General features: G+C 54.0%; 1 protein-coding gene across 2 annotated transcripts in view; it reads left to right on the top strand.

The window, feature by feature from the left end:
- Nucleotides 1-360: 360 nt before the first annotated feature.
- The window catches only part of AXIN1 (axin 1), a 74,343-nt gene continuing 56,195 nt past the window's right edge, over nt 361-18,508 (top strand). The window contains exon 1 of one of the 2 annotated variants that reach the window (XM_006146342.3): nt 361-1,323. In XM_006146342.3, coding sequence (XP_006146404.1) covers nt 446-1,323 — 878 coding nt within the window. In that variant the 5' untranslated portion in view covers nt 361-445. The remainder of the gene's footprint in view (nt 1,324-18,508) is intronic. The other variant, XM_006146343.3, reaches the window with a different exon arrangement.

The raw sequence follows: 18,508 nt of genomic DNA, 5'->3' as shown, positions 1-18,508 counted from the left end.
GCCTGGCAAGGGGGACCAGCCCTCACAGTGGCCAGTAGTGGTCAGGACCACACCTTCCCCTGTTCCAGGCTTCCTGCTGTCCTGGGAACCCAGCTGTCCACCCCAGACAGAGGTCCTCAGGTTGTCCATGTCCTTGATACCTCACAGGGTGCTAGTCGATGTTCTAGACTCTCACTTCTTGGCACGAGAGGCCTTCTTGTGGTTGTAAAAGTTTCCTCGTGGCCAAGCGTGCCTCCCCTGGCGAGTTAGGTTGGAGTTCTGACTCCCAGTTTGAGTGGGCGGGTGTCGGTGCAAGTTGAGTCTTGTCCCGAGAAAACCTCTGTGGTCGTGTCCCCATGACCCCGCTTCCTAATCCTTGTCCTCTTGATGGTTCCAACAGGCCAGACTGACGCGCTCGGAGCTGTAAGTACTGGTGTATTAGGGTGCAGCGCTCAGTGGTCCCAAAATGAGTGTCCAAGAGCAGGGTTTCCCTTTGGACCTTGGAGCAAGTTTTACGGAAGATGCCCCCCGACCCCCAGTGCCTGGCGAGGAGGGGGAGCTGGTGTCCACAGACCCGAGGCCCGCCAGCCACAGTTCCTGCTCCGGGAGAGGTGCCAGCGCCAAAGGCGAGACTTCCACCGCCACCCCTCGGCGCTCGGACTTGGACCTGGGGTACGAGCCCGAGGGCAGCGCCTCCCCCACGCCGCCCTACCTGAAGTGGGCCGAGTCGCTGCACTCCCTGCTGGACGACCAGGACGGCATCGGCCTGTTCCGGACCTTCCTGAAGCAGGAGGGCTGTGCCGACCTGCTGGACTTCTGGTTCGCCTGCAGCGGCTTCAGGAAGCTGGAGCCCTGCGATGCGAACGAGGAGAAGCGGCTGAAGCTGGCCAGGGCCATCTGCCGCAAGTACATTCTGGACAGCAGCGGCATCGTGTCCCGGCAGACCAAGCCGGCCACCAGGAGCTTCATCAAGGACTGCATCGTGAGGCAGCAGGTGGACCCCGCCATGTTCGACCAGGCGCAGACGGAGGTCCAGGCTGCCATGGAGGAGAACACCTACCCCTCGTTCCTCAAGTCTGACATGTACTTGGAGTACGCCAGGACGGGAGCGGAGAGCCCGAAGGGCCTCGGCGACCAGAGCCCTGGGTCAGGGGCGGGCAAGGGCTTGGCGGGGTACCTGCCCACCTTGAACGAAGACGAGGAGTGGAAGTGTGACCCGGACATAGATGAGGACGAGGGCAGAGACACGGCCCCCCCCAGCAGGCTCACGCAGAAGCTGCTCCTGGAGACGGCCGCCCCGAGGGCCTCCTCGAGCAGACGGTGCAGCGAAGGCAGAGAGTTCAGGTGAGTGCGGCGCGAGGTGCCCGTTCCGTCTCGCCAGGCGGAGAGTGGCGTGGAGCGGTGCTGGGGCAGGTGGCCTTGTCCCTCGCCCGCCTGAGTGTGCTGCTGTCGTGGCCGGCTGCAGTTTGTACCTTTCGCGATGCCTCAGGTTGTCGGCAGATGTGTCTTGCTGGTATTGTCGAGCGTGTTTCCATCAAGAATGGACCGAGGGAACAGCAGGTGGCATGGTGGTTAAGGGTGCTGGACTCCCACATGGCTGACCATGATTTGAGTCCCGGACCTGGAGGCTTGCTTTCTCACTTTTCCTCTCTCTCTGGGAATATTAAAATAATAATAATAAAGTTAAATAAAATGATTGAAAAAAAAAAGAGAACGGACTGAGACGCACGGCTCTGTGAGGGTTTAGGAACATCGGCATTCTTACCGTGTAGCTTCCTTATTGTCAGAAAGCATGTGCGCTTGCAGGGGTGGGAGAGGAAGAGCGAGCGTGCGTACACGTGAGCGTGACCGTGTCCCCAGTGGGGTGTGATGGCGTGGCAGTCCCTTTACCCCGTTTCTCCATCGGGCCAGGATCTGGGGCGTGCGTGCACACCTGGTGTGTTTTCAAGTGGTGGGATTCAGACCACACTCTGCCGTGTGGCATCTCGCTCCCTGTGTGCAGGGCTTAACCACTGTCTTCGGGCTGGCCCGACACTGGCTTCCTGGGAGCCATGATGGCGTTCAGGCTGTACTTTTAGCAGTAGATGCTGGGGGTGGGCTCACCTTGACATGCTCTTTCCGGATTAACGTAGGGCATCGTGGACAGGGAAGCGTGCTGGTACTGAGAGAACAGGGCTGTGTGAGATATCTGTGAGTCTTCCCGGAGCCAGGTGGCAGGGGAGGGTCTGTGCACGACAAGGGCGGTGTGGGAGCACTCCACATGGCGACGCTGGAGGCCCGGCACCGGGTCTGTCTTCCTGCCAGCAGAATGTGGGGACAGCCGTGCAGCGGGGCTCCAAGATGTGCCTGCGGCCTGTGCATGTGACGCCTGGCAGTTGGTGAGGAGCAGAGTGGACCATGCCCGTCCTGGCTGGGACCCGGCTCTCGGCCCGTCTCCCCTGAACGCCCCTGCAGGCTGTGGAGTGCCTGGCTGCTGTCTTGGTTCCTGTCAGCTTGGGAGCCATGCGGTGCGCTTCCGTCTCCCCAGAGCTGGCACCTGGAGAATCCAGCCTGTGGAACTTGAAAGCATGGAGTCTGTTGTGACCCTGCAGTTTAATCAAGAGTCTGAAGCACATCCCCAGGGTTGGGGATCTCCTACAGGACTATTAGAAACTCTGATTGAGGGGCCAGCGGGTGGCGTGGTGGTTAAGGGCGCTGGAGTCCCACATGGTCGATTGTGGTTCCAGTCCCAGACCTGGCAGCTTGCTTTCTCACTTGGCCTCGCTTTCTCTCACGCTATTCCTCTCCGGTAAAATGAAGTTAAATAAAATAATTCTTTTTTTAAAAAAAGCTCTGATTTACTCTTCAAGCTTGCTGGGACAGAGAAATTGGCTACTTGCTAATAAAAAATAACATTAACTGGGACCAGCAGAGGGCGTAGTGGCTGCATCGCTGGACTCCCACGTGGCGGATTGCGGTTTCAGTCCCAGACACAGTGGCTTGAAACTCAGGCTGGGCGCGTGTGGTGCATGCCCAGGACCCTGGGAGGCGAGGGGCTGCAGCATGGCCATCTGCCCTAGAGGGATCTCTCACTTTCCCTCTCTGTGTCCCCCTCATGCAGGCACTCTAAGGCAAAAAAAAACCCCAAAACAAAAACTCTTAAAAAAAAAAAAAAGCATCAAGTGTTTTTGAAGTTTAAACTCAATTACCTTAAATTATTTGATTCAGGAAGGACTGTTGGAGGTGACTTTTCATTCCATTTGCTCACCATCTTTAACCAAATGCTATTGATTTGCCAAATTTCTCAGGAAAGAGCATGCCATGAACTTATCCCAAGTAAGTCTGATGATCTCTAAACCCTGAGCCTAAGTTCCCCTGACTGGGGTCACATCTAATACGGCAGGACACTGGAGGGGAGGGTGAGCTCAGACCCCTCCCTGCACAGCCATCAGCCCCAGCTCAGCCCATCGGTCCTGGGGGCTGGCAGCAGTCCTTCCTGCAGTCCAAGACTCTGGCAGGTCCTGTGAGGTGGAATCTGGTCTAAGTTCCAGCCTTGACAGGGTCTCCTCGTGTGTGACCCTCTCCCCGGCCCTCTGGGTCGTCTGGGTCTTAGGCATGTGCACACCTGGCCAGAGCCTGACACCATGCGGCTCCCAGCCCTGCTGTCCAGCTCGCTCCAGCTGGGCCACCAAGCTGGGCCACCGTGGCGCTTGTGGTGGGCGCCTCCTGCCTTCTGCATCCCCGTCAGCAGCGACAGGCCGTGTGGGTCACGGGGTCCCCCTGCTGGTTCTCGAGTGGGCAGTGGGGCAGCAGGAGACTGGCCCTCTCGGGCTAGAGCGAGGGACTGGCTTAGCTCACGAGGGTTTGGTTGGGACTCCAGCCCCCTGTCCTCACTTGACTGGCTTCCTGGTGGCCAGCTCACGGACTCCCACATGCTGAGGCAGCTGGCGTGGCCAGCTTGGGCCACGGATGCTGCAGTGTGAGGGAAGGCGTGCTGCTCGAGGCCCACCCCGGCAGTCACGTGTACCGGGCTCAGCCCGCTCAAGGCCACTGGGCAGACTGGGGCCACCTGCAGGGCAGCGTGGCTGGCCCTTCCTCACTGGGAAGAGTGGCCCTAACAGGAGACTCGGGCTCCCAGTGGGGAGGGAGTGGGGACGCCTGCTGGCGAGGGAGCAGAGACACAGGTCTCCCCGTCGGGGGAGCAGGGACATGGGTCTCCCCGCTGGGGGATGGGGGGACAGGGACGTGGATCTCCCCGGTGGGGGAGCAGGGACAGGGACGTGGGTCTCCCCGCCTGGAGAGCAGGGACAATGCAGCGGGCTCAGGATGCCATGCCATGGGAGGTGCCTCAGGGAGTGTCCTGGCCACCTTGGCTGGGGCCCAGGTGCAGTGGCCTTGCCTGCACTCTCACCTGGTGGTCTGTCTCCCCTGGCGGGAGCCGGCACCAAACTCAGGTGTCCCCCGTCTGCTGACAGGAGGCTTGAGTGGGCCCCACCAGCCGGTATGTGTGCAGATGCCTTCATGTGATTGACTTGAGGAAAGTAAAATGAGTCTTTAAGGCATGTATGCTCACCAGAGAGACAGAGAAGAGAAGAGAAGGCGCCTCCCCGCGGTGTATGGCCACCCCACAGTCCCTCCTCTGTCTCCCTCCTGGGACTTTGGGCACACATGCACACACGCCCAGCTTGTTCCTCATGCTGCCAGATCTAGGTCTCAGACTGCACAGCTGGCCACGTGGGATCTGGCTGCCTGATCACCAGACCACAGAGACAGTCCCCACCCAGTATTTATCTTTTTTTCAAGGTTTTTGCTATAGGGCATGCATGCTTACTGGAGAGAGACAGAGATAGAGAGAAGGAAAGTGAGAAATCACCCCTTAGGGATTCAGGACTGGAACCACTCTTGGTCATATGGGAGTCTAGAGCCTTAACCACCATACCACCTGCTGGCCCCAACCCAAAAATTGTTTTAAAGTTTATTTATTTAAAAAATTATTTTATTGAGACCAGCAGTTGGCATAATGGCTATGTCGCTGGACTCCCATGTAGTCGACTGTGGTTCAAGTCCTGGACCTGGTGACTTAAACTCATGCCGGGCACGTGTGCATGTGTGCCCAAGATCCCGAGAGGAGACTGGAGGAGAAGGGATTGCGGCGTGGCCATCCCCCGGGGCGGGGGGGGGGTGATTTCTCACTTTCTGTCTCTCTGTCTCTCTCTCTCTTTCTGGCGAGCGCACGTGTCCTGTAGCAAAAACCTCTCCAGAAAAAAAAAGTGAGAAAGGTAACTCCAGGCCCAGGACTGGAACCATGGTCAGCCGTGTGGGAGTGCAGTGTCCATAACCACTCCACCTGCCAGCCCCTGTTATTATTATTTTTAAATCTGCTGTAGGGCACCTGTGAGACAGAGCGCCAGGAAGTGGAAGAGCCGTGGTAACTGCTGGCCTCCAGCAGCTGTCCTGCTCACCCGCAGTCGCTCTGAGCCCCCGGGCCGGGCTGCAGGCTTCCTCCCTGACCCCTGTGCGTTGCCTTCGGGAGAACCCCTGGCTCGTCCTAGTGGGACTTTGAGTGCAGTTTGGCCGGCTCACGTCTGAGTGTGGGCTGCTGTGAGTGCGCAGGCTCCTGGCGTTGCAGAGTTGGCGTTGGCCTGGGCACCACAGCACCTCAACTGCAGCCTCAGGGTTGTGCCCCCAAGGCTGGCCAGGCCTTCCAGGGCCCACCAGAGGGTGGCCTCTCCGCCTCTGTGGTTGGCTAGGCCTGCCGCTCGCTGGCTTTGGCGCTGTAGGCACAGCGCTCCCTGTGTCTCTGTAGGCTGCACCCACTCCCTGGGGGGCGGCCCCTAGGACGGGGTCTTACTGTCGTCTCTGTGTCTTCCTGGGTCCAGTCCATCAAGAGGCTCCTGCTCGTGGCTATGCCAGAGAATGGACTAGGGTGGCCGTGGCGTGGCGGGGCTCCCAGAGCCCAGGGCTGAGCTGCGTGGGAGAACGTGGGTCCTGCAGGCGGCAGTCAGCCCTGCCCCCCAGTCCCCGCCAGCAGGCAGCAGGAAAGCTGTGCAGTGCAGGCGGGGAGGGAGCCAGCAGGTCCACGGGACGGGGGCTGTGCTGTGCTGCGCTCCCCAGGCGGTAGAGCTTCACCGTGTGGGGGTCAGGGCTCTCCACAGCTTCGAGCATGTACTCGGGGTCCTGGAGATTCTGCTCCAAGGACTGGGGGCTGCTGTTTTTCTGGTAATGGTCAAGAGAAAAAATTTGTTAAAAAAATAGACAAAGAAATGAAAAGATCAAGAGAAGGAATTGTTAGAGGAGTGTCATGGTGGGAGCCGGCAGGTGGCGCGGTGGTTAGGGCTGTGCACTCCCGTGTGCCATGGTGGGGGGTCACAGTGGGGGCCAGCGGGTGGCACCATGGTTAGGGCTCTGCACTCCTATGTGGATGACTGCCATCTGAGTCCCCGACCTGGTGGCTTGAAACTCAGGTCGGGCACATGCGCGTGCCCCAAATCCCAAGGAAAAGGGGTTGTAGCATGGTTATCCTCCCTGGGCGTGATTTCTTGTTTTCTGTCCCCATCTCTCTGGCGCGTGCATGCTCTAAATAGCAGGGGAAAAAAAGGTGCTGCAGTGTGAGCAGAGTCCTGCGTGGGAGGTGGACCGGGGTTCTGAGCTGGGGGGGTCTCAGGCCGCAGCACCTAGAGGAGCTAGCACCGTGGGAGCTCTGTGTGGGCCAGGACACCGCAGGGCTAGTGGGGTCTCCGGCAGATGTGCGGCTCACAGCTAGCACCCGGCACCTGCTCTGCAGTGTCACCCTCGGTGTCCGGCTCTGCCCCAGCCCTCGCCTTGTCCTGCTTCAGGCCATGCAGCTCCCAGGTGCGGGGACACGGGCGGTGGGGGAGCATGGCTCTGCTGCCAGGTCGCCTTCCAGGTGTGCAGCAGGGCCACTGGGAGCTGCCTAGCGGAGCTGAGGCTTCCGTAGCGAGGCCCTGGCCGTGGTTTGAGGCAGAGCCTCATAGGCAGTCAGGGCTGCCGTGAGGAGGGTGCGTGCCCTTTCTCCTCTTCCCCTAGAGGCCCAGGTGTTCCCCCAGCAGGTGGAGTGGGCTGGGCAAGGCTGTGCTGCATGGACCACTGCAAGGACGTGGCCACTGGTGGAAGTGCCAGGCGGTGGCTTTCTCAGAGGCCTCTGGGCTTGTGCTCCCCCTCCTTGACCCAGACCAAGGGAGTGCATGAGTGCAGGAGCCCTGTGTCCACCTCGACCACCCTGTGTAGGGAGCTGGGGTGTTGTGCTGCGGCTTTGACCCCTGCCAGTGGTGTGACTGCATAGGGTTGCTGTCCCTCCCTGTGCCCACCTGGCAAGCGGGAACAATGAAGTGTGGGCCTGCCAGGTGAGGTTCTCGTGTTTCCACAAGACGCATCTGGAGCACTTGGGCCCCTGCGCGTGCTCAGCCTGTCACAGCTCTCAGCTCTCCCGGTGCTGCCATTGCTGCCACCACCTAGAGCTGGCAGCCTCCTAGCTGTTGGTGAAGTTGACTTGTGGTTGGGACCAGCAGGTGGCGTAATGGTTATGGCACTGGACTCCCACATAGTCGGCTGCAGTTCGAGCCCCAAACCTGGTGGTTCAAAAGTCACGCTGGGCACATGTGCGTGCGTGCCCAAGATCCCGAGAGGAGGATGGAGGAGAAGGGATTGTGGCGTGGCCATCCCCTCTGAGGGGTGATTTTTTGATTTCTGTGTCTCTGGTGAGCATATGTGCCCTATAGCAAAAATCTCTCCAAAAAAAAAAAAGAGAGGAAACGAACTGTGGTTTACAAATGGCTGCCAAGGTACTGGACTATTGGATGTACCCAGAGGGGTGGCCACGCTGCAGCCCCTTCTCTTCCCTCTCTCCCCAAGACTTGGGGCGCGTGCACACACATCTGGCATGTGTTCCAAGCTGCCAAGTCTGGGATGTGAACCGCGTGGTCAACTACGTGGAATCCAGTGCCCTAACCACCATGCCAACTACTGGCCCAGTAATCACGTTTCCTTCACAGTAAGACGTGGGGCCAGCAGGTGGTGGTTAAAACACTGGGCCTCCTACATGGCTGGCTGCAGTTTGAGTCCTGGACCCAGTGGCTTGAAAATCTTGCCAGGTGCCTGGTGTGTGCATGCGTGCACAAGATCCTGGAAGGAGAAAGGGTTGCAGTGTGCTCACCCCCTAGGGAGTACTCTCTCACTTTCTCTCTCACTTCTCTGTCTTCTGTGAGCACCTGTGCCCTAAGGCAAGGACCTCTTGAAAAGAAAAGATCACTCTGGGCACAGGTGTGTGCCCAGAGGAGATAGCGGAGAAGGGACTGCAGCATGGCTGTTGGGGGTGATCTCTCACTCTCTCTGTCTCTCTGGCAAGCACATATTGCTCTATAGCAAAAATCTGCCCCCAGCCAAGATAAAAAACAGTGAGGGATATTTGGGCCAGCAGGTGGTGTGGTGGTTAAGGTGCTGGATCCCACGTGGCTGACTGTGGTTTGAGTTCCCGACCTGGCAGTTTGAAAATCCCTCTGGGCATGTGTAAGTACCTGCCCTGAATCCCAGCAGGAAGGGAGAAGGGCTTGCGGCCTGTCCATTCCCCTGGCGGGTGATTTCTCACTTTGTCTCTCTTCAGCAAGCTCATAGACCCTATGACAAAAAACTAAAACAAGAACAAAAACAAAAAGTGAAGCATATTGATTCTTCACCCCAAACCTGTTCTTCTAATCTTGTTTTTAAGCTCCTTTTTTTCACGAGACAGACAAAGATAGAAACAGGAACACAGGTCCCCCACCCGGGTCTCCCTGCCATGGTGCAGCCCCAAGGTGAGTCGGCCAGGAGTCTGCACATGTGTGCACACACCGGGCCTGTGCGGAGAGGCTCAGGTCCTGCCCCGCATGTCCTGCGGGCCTGGCCGTCGTGAAGCTGTTTCCCTGCTGCACCACTGCAGCCATCTTTCCTGTCTTGGAGTTGGCACCACCGGCCTGGCCCGTCCTCAGTGCCTGCTTTGCTCACTCCCGTCTCTGGACCCGCTTGCCACTGTGTGCAGAATCCGCAGTAACCGTGTGGTCCTGCTCCCACAACCTCCGCCTCCTGCTGGAACACGCGGGACCTCCGGGCGAGTCTGCTTGCCATTCTTCCCTGCACCATGGGGTCTCACAGATGCCGCAAGGACTTGCTCCAACCCAGTGAGACCTCGCTTGTGACACGGACTTGCTGGGTGGCCTGGGCCGCTGGTCCTTTATTTGCTATAGGACAAGAGAGGAGCAGAGAGGGCCAAAGTGAGAGCTCACCCCGAGGGAAGGCCACTCCCCAGGCCCTTCTCAGCGCCTCCGTGGTGGCGCACTGCTCCCAAGCCCACGCTTCCAAGACATCTGACCTGCAGGTGGCATAACGGCTATGTCGCTGGACTCTCACATGGTAGGCCGCAGTTTGTGTCCTGGACCTGGTGGCTTAAAACTCCCCCTGGACACATGTGCGTGCATGCCCAGGGTTCTGAGAGGAGAATGGAGGAGAAGGGGTTGCAGCATGGCCATGTCCCCTGGGGGGTGATTTCTCACTTTCTGTCACTGTTTCTTTTTGTGTTTCTGGTGAGTGCATGTGCCCCATAGCAAAAAGCTCTCTTAAAAAACAAACAAACAAACAAATCCAAGTGTCTGACCAGCAGTTGGCGTAATGGTAAGGTCACCGGACTCCCATGTAGTCCTGGACCCAGCGGCTTAAAACTCACACTGGGCTCGTGTGCGTGTGCCCAAGATCCGGTGAGGAGACTAGAGGACAAGGGACTGCAGTGTGGCCATCCCTTCGGGGGGTGATTCTCGCTTTCTGTCTCTTGTCTCTCTAGTGAGCACATGCACCCCATAACAGAAATCTCTCAAAAAACGTATCTGATTTGAAGAAAGAACTCTGCCAACCTCCTAGCCCATCCTGAATCCCAGGCACCGTTAACTTTGTCACCTCTGGCCAGGATCTCACCCCGGCTGTTGGCACCCCTGCGTGGGGACAGCCAGCCTCACCCGGAGCCATTCCGCAGGCTGTTGAGACTTACACCGTGGGCCCAGTGCTGCTGCTGGGCAGAGGTCAGCCCCACGCCGTGTCGCGTGTTGGAGGCTGGCCGTCCTCTGCGTCGGTCAGGGTTCCCCTGCCAGTCGTTGGCTCCACGTCCCGTGAGGTGTCCGTGTGCCGCTTGCCGTTGGCCACTCTGCACCTGCGCTCGTGTTGGGTCTGTAGTGCCCGCGTCCTCTCTCAAACTAGCACTGAAGGGTGGTGCCGGCCAGGCCCAGCGGGGCAGGAGCACCGTGGAGACCGCAGTGCTGGGAGCGCGTGGCCCATGGCGGGCCGGGCCCTGCGTGTCCTCGGCGTGAGGCAGCTCCTGGTGGCCTGCTCTGCTTGGGCTGTGGGAGGCGAGCAGACTCCGGCTGTGGAGCCTTGCCGGGCTGCAGCATGGGCGCCTAGTGCGAGTGGGCTGCGGCGACACCTCTTGGGTCTCGTCTTTACCCAGGAAGTGGCGGGTGTGTGGGTTCATGGCCTTTCACCTTCTTTGGTGAAAAAGTAAGCGTTTTTTTGTTTTAATTTTTGGTTTTTATGCATAAGATGTGTGTGGTAGTCAAAGAGATACAGAGAGGGGAAAGTGAGAAATCACCCCCTGGGGGGAGTGGCCACATGGAAGTCCCTTCTCCGTTCTCCTTCTGGGATTTTGGGCATACACACGTACATGCCTGCATGATTTTCAAGTTGCTGGGTCCAGGCTTCGAACCAGGGTCAGCCATGTGGAATCCAGGCACTTTACTCTCCACACCACCTGCTGGCTCAAGTAGGTGATTTTTAAACACATAAAGTCAGAGAGTATTGATTTCCTCTTTTATTTTTCTGCCCTATTTGAAAAAGCCATAATTGAGCGTGTGCACTTGAGGGAGCGAGGGAGGGAGAGGGCCAGCACTGCCAGAGGAGTCTAGCCTCCCCAGCCCCTCCGCAGCCCTCTCCCCTGCTGTTAGGCCGGCACGTGCGTGTTGGATTTCATTGCCTGGGTGGCTTCCCATGCTCAGTGCTTGTGTGTGCACATGCACACGGATCCCCTGTGGGGTCTGGGCTTGCTCTGTCTCCTTCCTCGACCTGCAGCACACTGGCTCGTGAACAGGCTGCGGGTTTGAACGGCACTCGCCACGTGAGAGCCTCTGGGCTTGAGCAGTGCCCCCAACCCTGCAGCAGAAGCCTGGGCTGGGTCCTGTCATTAAATGCGCAGAAGCGAGGTGTGGCCTGCCCCCTGGGGGGAGTGGCCACATGGAAGTCCCTTCTCCGTTCTCCTTCTGGGATTTTGGGCATACACACGTACATGCCTGCATGATTTTCAAGTTGCTGGGTCCAGGCTTCGAACCAGGGTCAGCCATGTGGAATCCAGGCACTTTACTCTCCACACCACCTGCTGGCTCAAGTAGGTGATTTTTAAACACATAAAGTCAGAGAGTATTGATTTCCTCTTTTATTTTTCTGCCCTATTTGAAAAAGCCATAATTGAGCGTGTGCACTTGAGGGAGCGAGGGAGGGAGAGGGCCAGCACTGCCAGAGGAGTCTAGCCTCCCCAGCCCCTCCGCAGCCCTCTCCCCTGCTGTTAGGCCGGCACGTGCGTGTTGGATTTCATTGCCTGGGTGGCTTCCCATGCTCAGTGCTTGTGTGTGCACATGCACACGGATCCCCTGTGGGGTCTGGGCTTGCTCTGTCTCCTTCCTCGACCTGCAGCACACTGGCTCGTGAACAGGCTGCGGGTTTGAACGGCACTCGCCACGTGAGAGCCTCTGGGCTTGAGCAGTGCCCCCAACCCTGCAGCAGAAGCCTGGGCTGGGTCCTGTCATTAAATGCGCAGAAGCGAGGTGTGGCCTGCATGCTCCGTAGTTTCCCTGCCTTTCTTTAGTGTCACTTAATTTTAGTTGCTATTATTGTTTTTCTTAATTTGCTATAATGCACGTGCACTCACCAGAGAGAGAGAGAGGGAGAGCGAGAGACAGCGAGAGCCACCAGGCTCAGACTCAGAGCACAGCTGGCCACGTGGGAGTCCTGCGCCCCAACTGCCACGCTGCCTGCTGGCCCCAGGAACGCTTTCTTTAATCCTCTGAGGGCTCGGCACTTGCACAAGAGACAAAGGAGGGAGAGGGGGAGGAGAAGGCGCCCTTCAGTGGCTTGTGGCCGCACTGCAATCCCGCCATCATTTTTCTGTCCTGTTGGGATTTGGGCATGGAGGCGCCTGTGCCTGGTGCGTTTTTCAAGCTGCTGGGCTGGAAATTGAACCACATGGCTGGCCGTGTGGGATCCGTTTTCCCTAACCAGTAGGTCATTGAGTTGGGCTCTTTATATTCGTTTTCATGAACTTTTTTTTTTTTTGAGAGGTTTTCGCTACAGGGCACGTGCGTTCGCCAGACAGACAGAGAGAGACAGAGAGACAGAAAGCGAGAAATCACCCCCCAGGGAGGATGGTCACACCGCAATCCCTTCTCCTCCTTTCTCCTCTCGGGATCTTGGGCACGCACGCACACGCGCCCTGTGTGAGTTTTAAGCCACTGGGTCCGGGACGCGAACTGCGGTCGACCACATGGGAGTCCAGTGACACAGCCATTACGCTAACAGCTGGTTCCCAGTTTTCATGAACTTTTTGAAGTTCCTCATATATCACTTTTTTTTCTTCTTAAAAAATTTCCCAGAGTGCACGTGCACTTGCCAGGAGAGAGAGAAAGTGCGGAGGCAGCCGACGCCAGTGGTCGCTGCAGCCCCCGCCCCCTCGGGACTCCAGCCCCGTGCACGTGTGCCCGTGGGATTAGCCTCGTGGCACCCAGCCACTGCCGCCACCGTGCTGTGGGCTCACAGCACATTTTCTCGTTCAGCTGTCTGGCGTTTGGCGGTTTTCTGTGGAGCGACTGTTGTGAGCAGTGTGGTCACGTGGGCTGTGTGCCTTTTGGAGGCCCTGCTTCCGTTCCTTTGGGTAATGCTGAGAAGTGAGGTTGTTGGGCCGGTCGAAGTTCCGCTTCTCAGCTGCTGAAGGAACCTCGTGGTTTCCTGTGCCGCTCACGTCCCTGCTGGCGGAGTCCTGTGAGCAGCTAGCGACCTTATTCTAGCAGCCGCCAGGCACCGGCCTCGCTCTGGCTCTGGTCCGGTTTCCTGGTGATGGGTGACTCGAGCACCACTCACGTACCTGTACCGTTATGTATTCTTTGGAGAGACGTTTGAGGCTTTCGCCTTTCCATTAGTAAGTTCTTTCATTCTTCAGGAGTGAGAGTGTGAGAGCGAGAGCGAGAGGCAGTCCCCAACCGGCCTTCACCCCCATCCCCAGCCCATCTCAAGCCACGGGCTGCACCTGCCCAGTACATCCAGGGCACACGCACACGTGCCCGGCGTGAGTTTAAGCCACCAGGTCCGGGACTTGAACTGCAGTTGACTACATGGGAGTCTAGCAACATAGCCGTTACGCCAACTGCCGGTCTCAATGTTGGAGACTCTTTAAAGACAAAACATTTCTGGGGTCTGCAGGTGACATGGTGGTTAAAGGCGCTGGATTCCCACATGGCCAACTGGAGTTCAAATCTCAGACCTGGTGGCTTGCTTTCTCACTTTCCCTTTCTTTTTCTCTCTGGTCAAATTAAAAAATAATAACAACAAATGGAATTAAATAAATGATTCTTTAAAAAAAAAAAAAAAGACAAAACGTTTTCATGGTGAACAAAATATTGGCCAATGAAAGCAGCCCAGGCCATTCCTGTTGCATTGTGTTTTCGTACGTTACAATGATTGCTGTGTAGTGGTCTTCCGCACCTGGGTTCTGCATGCGTGGCGTGGGTCCAAACACATTCTGCTCCAAGGCGTTTCGGGGAGGAAAATACCAGCACCGTTGGCCCATGCATGGCAGGGTCCACCTCTTCAGATCAGTCATCCACTGGAAGAAAGCATCATCTTGTGGCCTGGTGGTTGAGGCATTGGATTCCCACGTGGCAGACTGTGGTTTGAGTCCTGGACCTGGTGGTTTGGGAATCACACTGGGTGTGTGTGTGTGCGTGCCCAGGGTCCTGGGAATTGTGGTGTGGTGGTCTCCCCTGAGGTGGCCATTTCTTATTTTCCCCCTTCCTGTCTTTCTCTGGTGAGCACACACTTCCTGTGACGAAAATTGAAAAGGGAAAAAGAAAACAACCCCCTACTGCCACTGCGTGCTCTGTAGTTAGCCCTGTGCGGAACATGGACTCCCCTGTTGTCCCTGAACTGTGTGGAACAGCAGCTGTCAAATGGCGGTCATGTCATATCAGGGTCCGTAAGCATCTGGAGCTGATGTGAAGTACTTGAGGGTACGCAAGGATTACGTGCAAATCCTGCACCATTGTTCACGACAGACTCAGGGGCCCAAGGGTCTGGGTGTCTGTAGCGTTCTGGCACCGACCCCCTGTGGGTGCTGAGGACGAATGGGCACCCTTGACATGTCTGGGGTGTCTGTCTGCTAGAGCCTGTGTGCTATGGCTTCGTGTAAGGGGGTCTAATTTGGTTCTTTCCGGAAAAGTGACACTCCTTTAAAGACTAGCCCTGTGGCCCAGTGGCTAAGGGACCCAGACCCCATGTGACTAACCATGCAGTTTAAATCCCAACTCCAGGGACTTGAAAAACACAATGGGCATGTGTGTGTGCCCCAGATCTGTCAGGATGGGGAGATGGAAGAGAAGGTCACAGTGTGGCCATGCCCCATCAGGAGGTGCTTTCTTCTTGCCCCACCTCTCTGCCTCTCTCTGGTGAATGATGTGATCTGCCCCCCCCCCAAAAAAAAAAAAAGAAAGAAAGAAAGCGAGAGAGAGAGGCTTCTTTAGAAAGAAAACTCGTGTTGGGGCCAGGTGGCAGCACAGTCACAGTACAACTGGACTCAGATGGAAAAGGTCCAGGGTTCTTGTCCTAGGACTTCCTTGAGTACTCCTGGTCCCTGTGTACCTATGAGCTCAGCCAGGTGACCCTGGAAGGGTCATGGCATCAAGGCCCCACCAGGATGCTTTTCTCTCTGTCATGGAAGAAATACATAATATCTTTGTTAAAGCATTATGAAAAGGCTCCCTTAGTGGCTAGGTGACTTGGTTCCACATGGCCGAATTTGCAGTTTGAGCCTTGGACCCAGAGTGTGAAAAACATGCTGGGTGCGTGTGTGTGCGTGCCCCAAATCCTGAGAATGGAGGAGAAGGGATTGTGGCATAGCCATCCCTCCTGGGGAGTGACTTCTCACTTTCCCTGCCTGTCTCTTTCCAGCAAGTACACATGTACTATGACCAAAAAAAAAAAAAAAAAAGAAAAAAGAAAAAATCCTACTGGTAAGGAGGAGAAAAACCCAAATAAACACTAAAGGTTTTTGTTCTCCTTTAGGTCTCACTTGCTGGACAGTGAGCAAGCAGGTCTCCCTGCTTGCTCAGTGTTCAGGACACCGGGCATGAGCTTCATTTATATACAAAGGGGCAGCATGATGGTGAGCTCGGGACAGGGCTTGAGAGTGGCCCTGGTCCTGCGCTGGAGCCCAGCTTGGAGTTGTAATCTCCATGTTACTTTAGGGAAAGTCAGGGAGTTCATTGCACGAAATTTTGACCTTACTAGATTCACTTGGGTGAGAGGATTTCTTTCTTCTTTATTTTTTAATTTAAAATTTCTTTTGTACATTCAATCACTGTACATCACTTAGCTTATAAAGTGAATTCTCCCAACATGAATGAATACACTTTATACCAGTCCAGTTGAGAATACTATACATGTTATCATCAACAGACAATAATCCCTTTCTGTGTCGCATAGGTATCTTGCCTTTCCATTTTCCTCGTTAATATCATTCCTCACATTCTCCCTTTTCTCTCACCCTCCTCCTGCACTGTATCCAGTATCCATGACCATTTTCTATGCTTCTATATCCTCTAATCTTTCCGTTTCTACCATAGAGCACAGATAGTCAGTATTTATTAAGTGGAGACATACTGTCTCTCTCTTTCATAGCCTGGCTTGCTTCACTCAGCAGTAAATCTTCCGTATTTGTCCACTTTCTATCAAAAGCCAGGGGCTTGTTTTTTATGGCTCAATGGTATTTCATAGAGTATATGTGCCACATTTTTCAATCCATTCATCTGTTTGTGTACATTTGGGTTGGTTCCATGTCTTAGCAATTGTGAATAATGCTTCACTAAACATAGATGTGCAAGCACTTTTCCAACTAAGTGTTCTCCTGTCCTTTGGGTAGATACCCAGGAGTGGAATTGCTAGATCATATGGCAGTTCTATTTGTAGACCTTTGAGAAATCTTCATATTATTTTCCACAGTAGCTGGCAGGATTAATTTACATTCCCACCAATAGTGTAGGAGAGTTCTCCTTTTACCACAGCCCCACCAGCACTTATGATTTTTTTTTTTTTTTTAATTTCTACCATTCTGACTGGGATTACGTGGTATCTTGTGTTTTTTTTTTTTTTGAGAGGTTTTTGCTATAGGGCATGTGTGCTAGCCAGAAAGACAGAGACAGAAAGTGAGAAATCACCCCCAGGGGGTATGGCCATGCCACAATCCCTTCTCCTCCAATTCTCCTCTTGGGATCTTGGGCAAGCACGCACATGTGCCCAGCATGAGTTTAAGCCACTGGGTCCGTGACTTAAAATGTGGTCGACTACATGGGTGTCCATCGACATAGCCATTACGCTAATTGCTGGTCCTGGTATCTTGTGGTTTTAATCTGCCTCTCCCTTATGATGAGAGATGTTGAGCATTTTTTCAAATGCTTTTTGACTGTTCGTATGTCTTCCTTAGAGAGTTGTTTATTCAGCTCATTTTCTTATCTTTTAAATGGATTGGTCATTATATACGTATGTATATATGTATACGAGTATGTATGTATTTTAATTTGAGAGAGGAACAGAGTGAGAAAAAGAGAAGGAAAGTGAGAAAGCAAGCTGTCAGGTCTCAGACACGGACCATGGTCAGCCATGTGGGAGTCCAGCACCCTTAACTACCATACTACCTGCTGGCCCTGGATTGGTCTCTTTTTTTTGGGAGGGGGGGAGTAAGTCATTTGAGTTCCTTGTGTGTCCTGGTTATCAGTCCCTTATCTAAAGCATAGTTTACAAAAATCTTCTCCCATTCTAAGGGTTGTTGATTCATACTAGTTACTCTGTCTTTTGCTGTGCGGAAACTTTGTATGTAATCCCACTTACCTATTTTTGGGATTATTGCCTGTACTTTGGGTCTTATTTAAGATGTCTTTGCCCACTCCAGTGTCTCCCAGAGTTTCCTCAGTGTTTTCCACCAGCAGTTTTAGAGTTTGAGTTCTTAGGTTTAGATCTTTGATCCAGTTTGAGTTGATTTTTTCCCCATTTATATTGTCTTTATTAGCATCTGCAGCCATAGCTTTTATAATGTTGTCCATAGGTTAAGAGGAAAATCTTGTACCTGTTATTCTTAGATGTCTGCATTTTTCTGTTGCTTAGATATGGGCTCACAATTAAGTGAAGGTCTGTGGCTTCGTAACAGGTGATTGTTGAAATTGTATATAATTCAGGAGTCTCATGGTTTCTTCCTCCATCTACAGCTTTGACTTTTGAACTGTCAGTGGATGTATTGCCAGTAAATCAGTTTCCTGATGTTGTCCTTTGTTTTTTTCCCTCCTAGACAGTTCAAGCACCAAAGAGGGGAAGACCATCAGCAAAACCCGCTTCCGGGAGGGCAGTTGAGTTGATTTTTGTCAGTGGTGAGAGATAGGGGTCCAGATTCATCTTTCTGCAGGTGGATACCCAGTTTTTCCAACATGATTTGCTAAAGAGGTTTTCCTTTTCCCACTGGATTGATGAGTGCCCTTTGTCAAAAATCAGTTGGTTCTGTGTTTTGGGGTTTATATTTGGGATCTCTGTCCTGTTCCCTTTGTCCACATGTCTGTTTTTGTGCCAATACCATGCTGTTTTTATTATCACAGCTTTATAATATATTTTGGGGTCAGGGAGTGAGATGCCTCCTACTCCACTCTTCTTGCGGAGGATTGCTTTGTCAATATGAAGTCTTTTATGGAGCTAGACAAATTCTAGATCTTTTCTAAATCTGTGAAGAATGTCTCTGGTAATTTGGGATTTTTAAAAAAGAATTATTGATTTTAATTTTATTCATTCACTCATTCATTTTAAATTTGACCAGAGAAACACACAAACACACACACACACACACACACAGAAAGTGAGAAAGCAAGCCACCAGGTCTGGGATTTGAACTATGGTCAGCCACGTGGGATTGTCTAGCACCCCAATCACCACGTTACCTGCTGGTCCCCTGATTGAGATTTTTACATGTTGTTAAATATATGGATTAATTTAGGTAGAATTGCCATTTTGATTATATTAATTCTTTTAATCCAGGAACATGGGATGTCCTTCCACTTTTTTGTGTCATTTTCTATTTCTTTCTTTCTTTTTTTTTAAAAAATAATTATTTTATTTAATTTTATTCATTCATTTATTTTAACTTTTTTTTTTTTACTTTTTTTTATGAGAAGTTTTTGCTATAGGGCGCGTGCGCTTGCCAGACAGACAGAGCGAGACA

This window comes from Tupaia chinensis, unplaced genomic scaffold (assembly GCF_000334495.1).
Source record: "Tupaia chinensis unplaced genomic scaffold, TupChi_1.0 Scaffold000178_1, whole genome shotgun sequence".
Classification (NCBI taxonomy): Eukaryota; Metazoa; Chordata; class Mammalia; order Scandentia; family Tupaiidae; genus Tupaia; species Tupaia belangeri.
The sequence above is the reverse complement of the archived record's forward strand: the minus strand, read 5'-3'. Positions and strand labels throughout refer to the sequence as shown.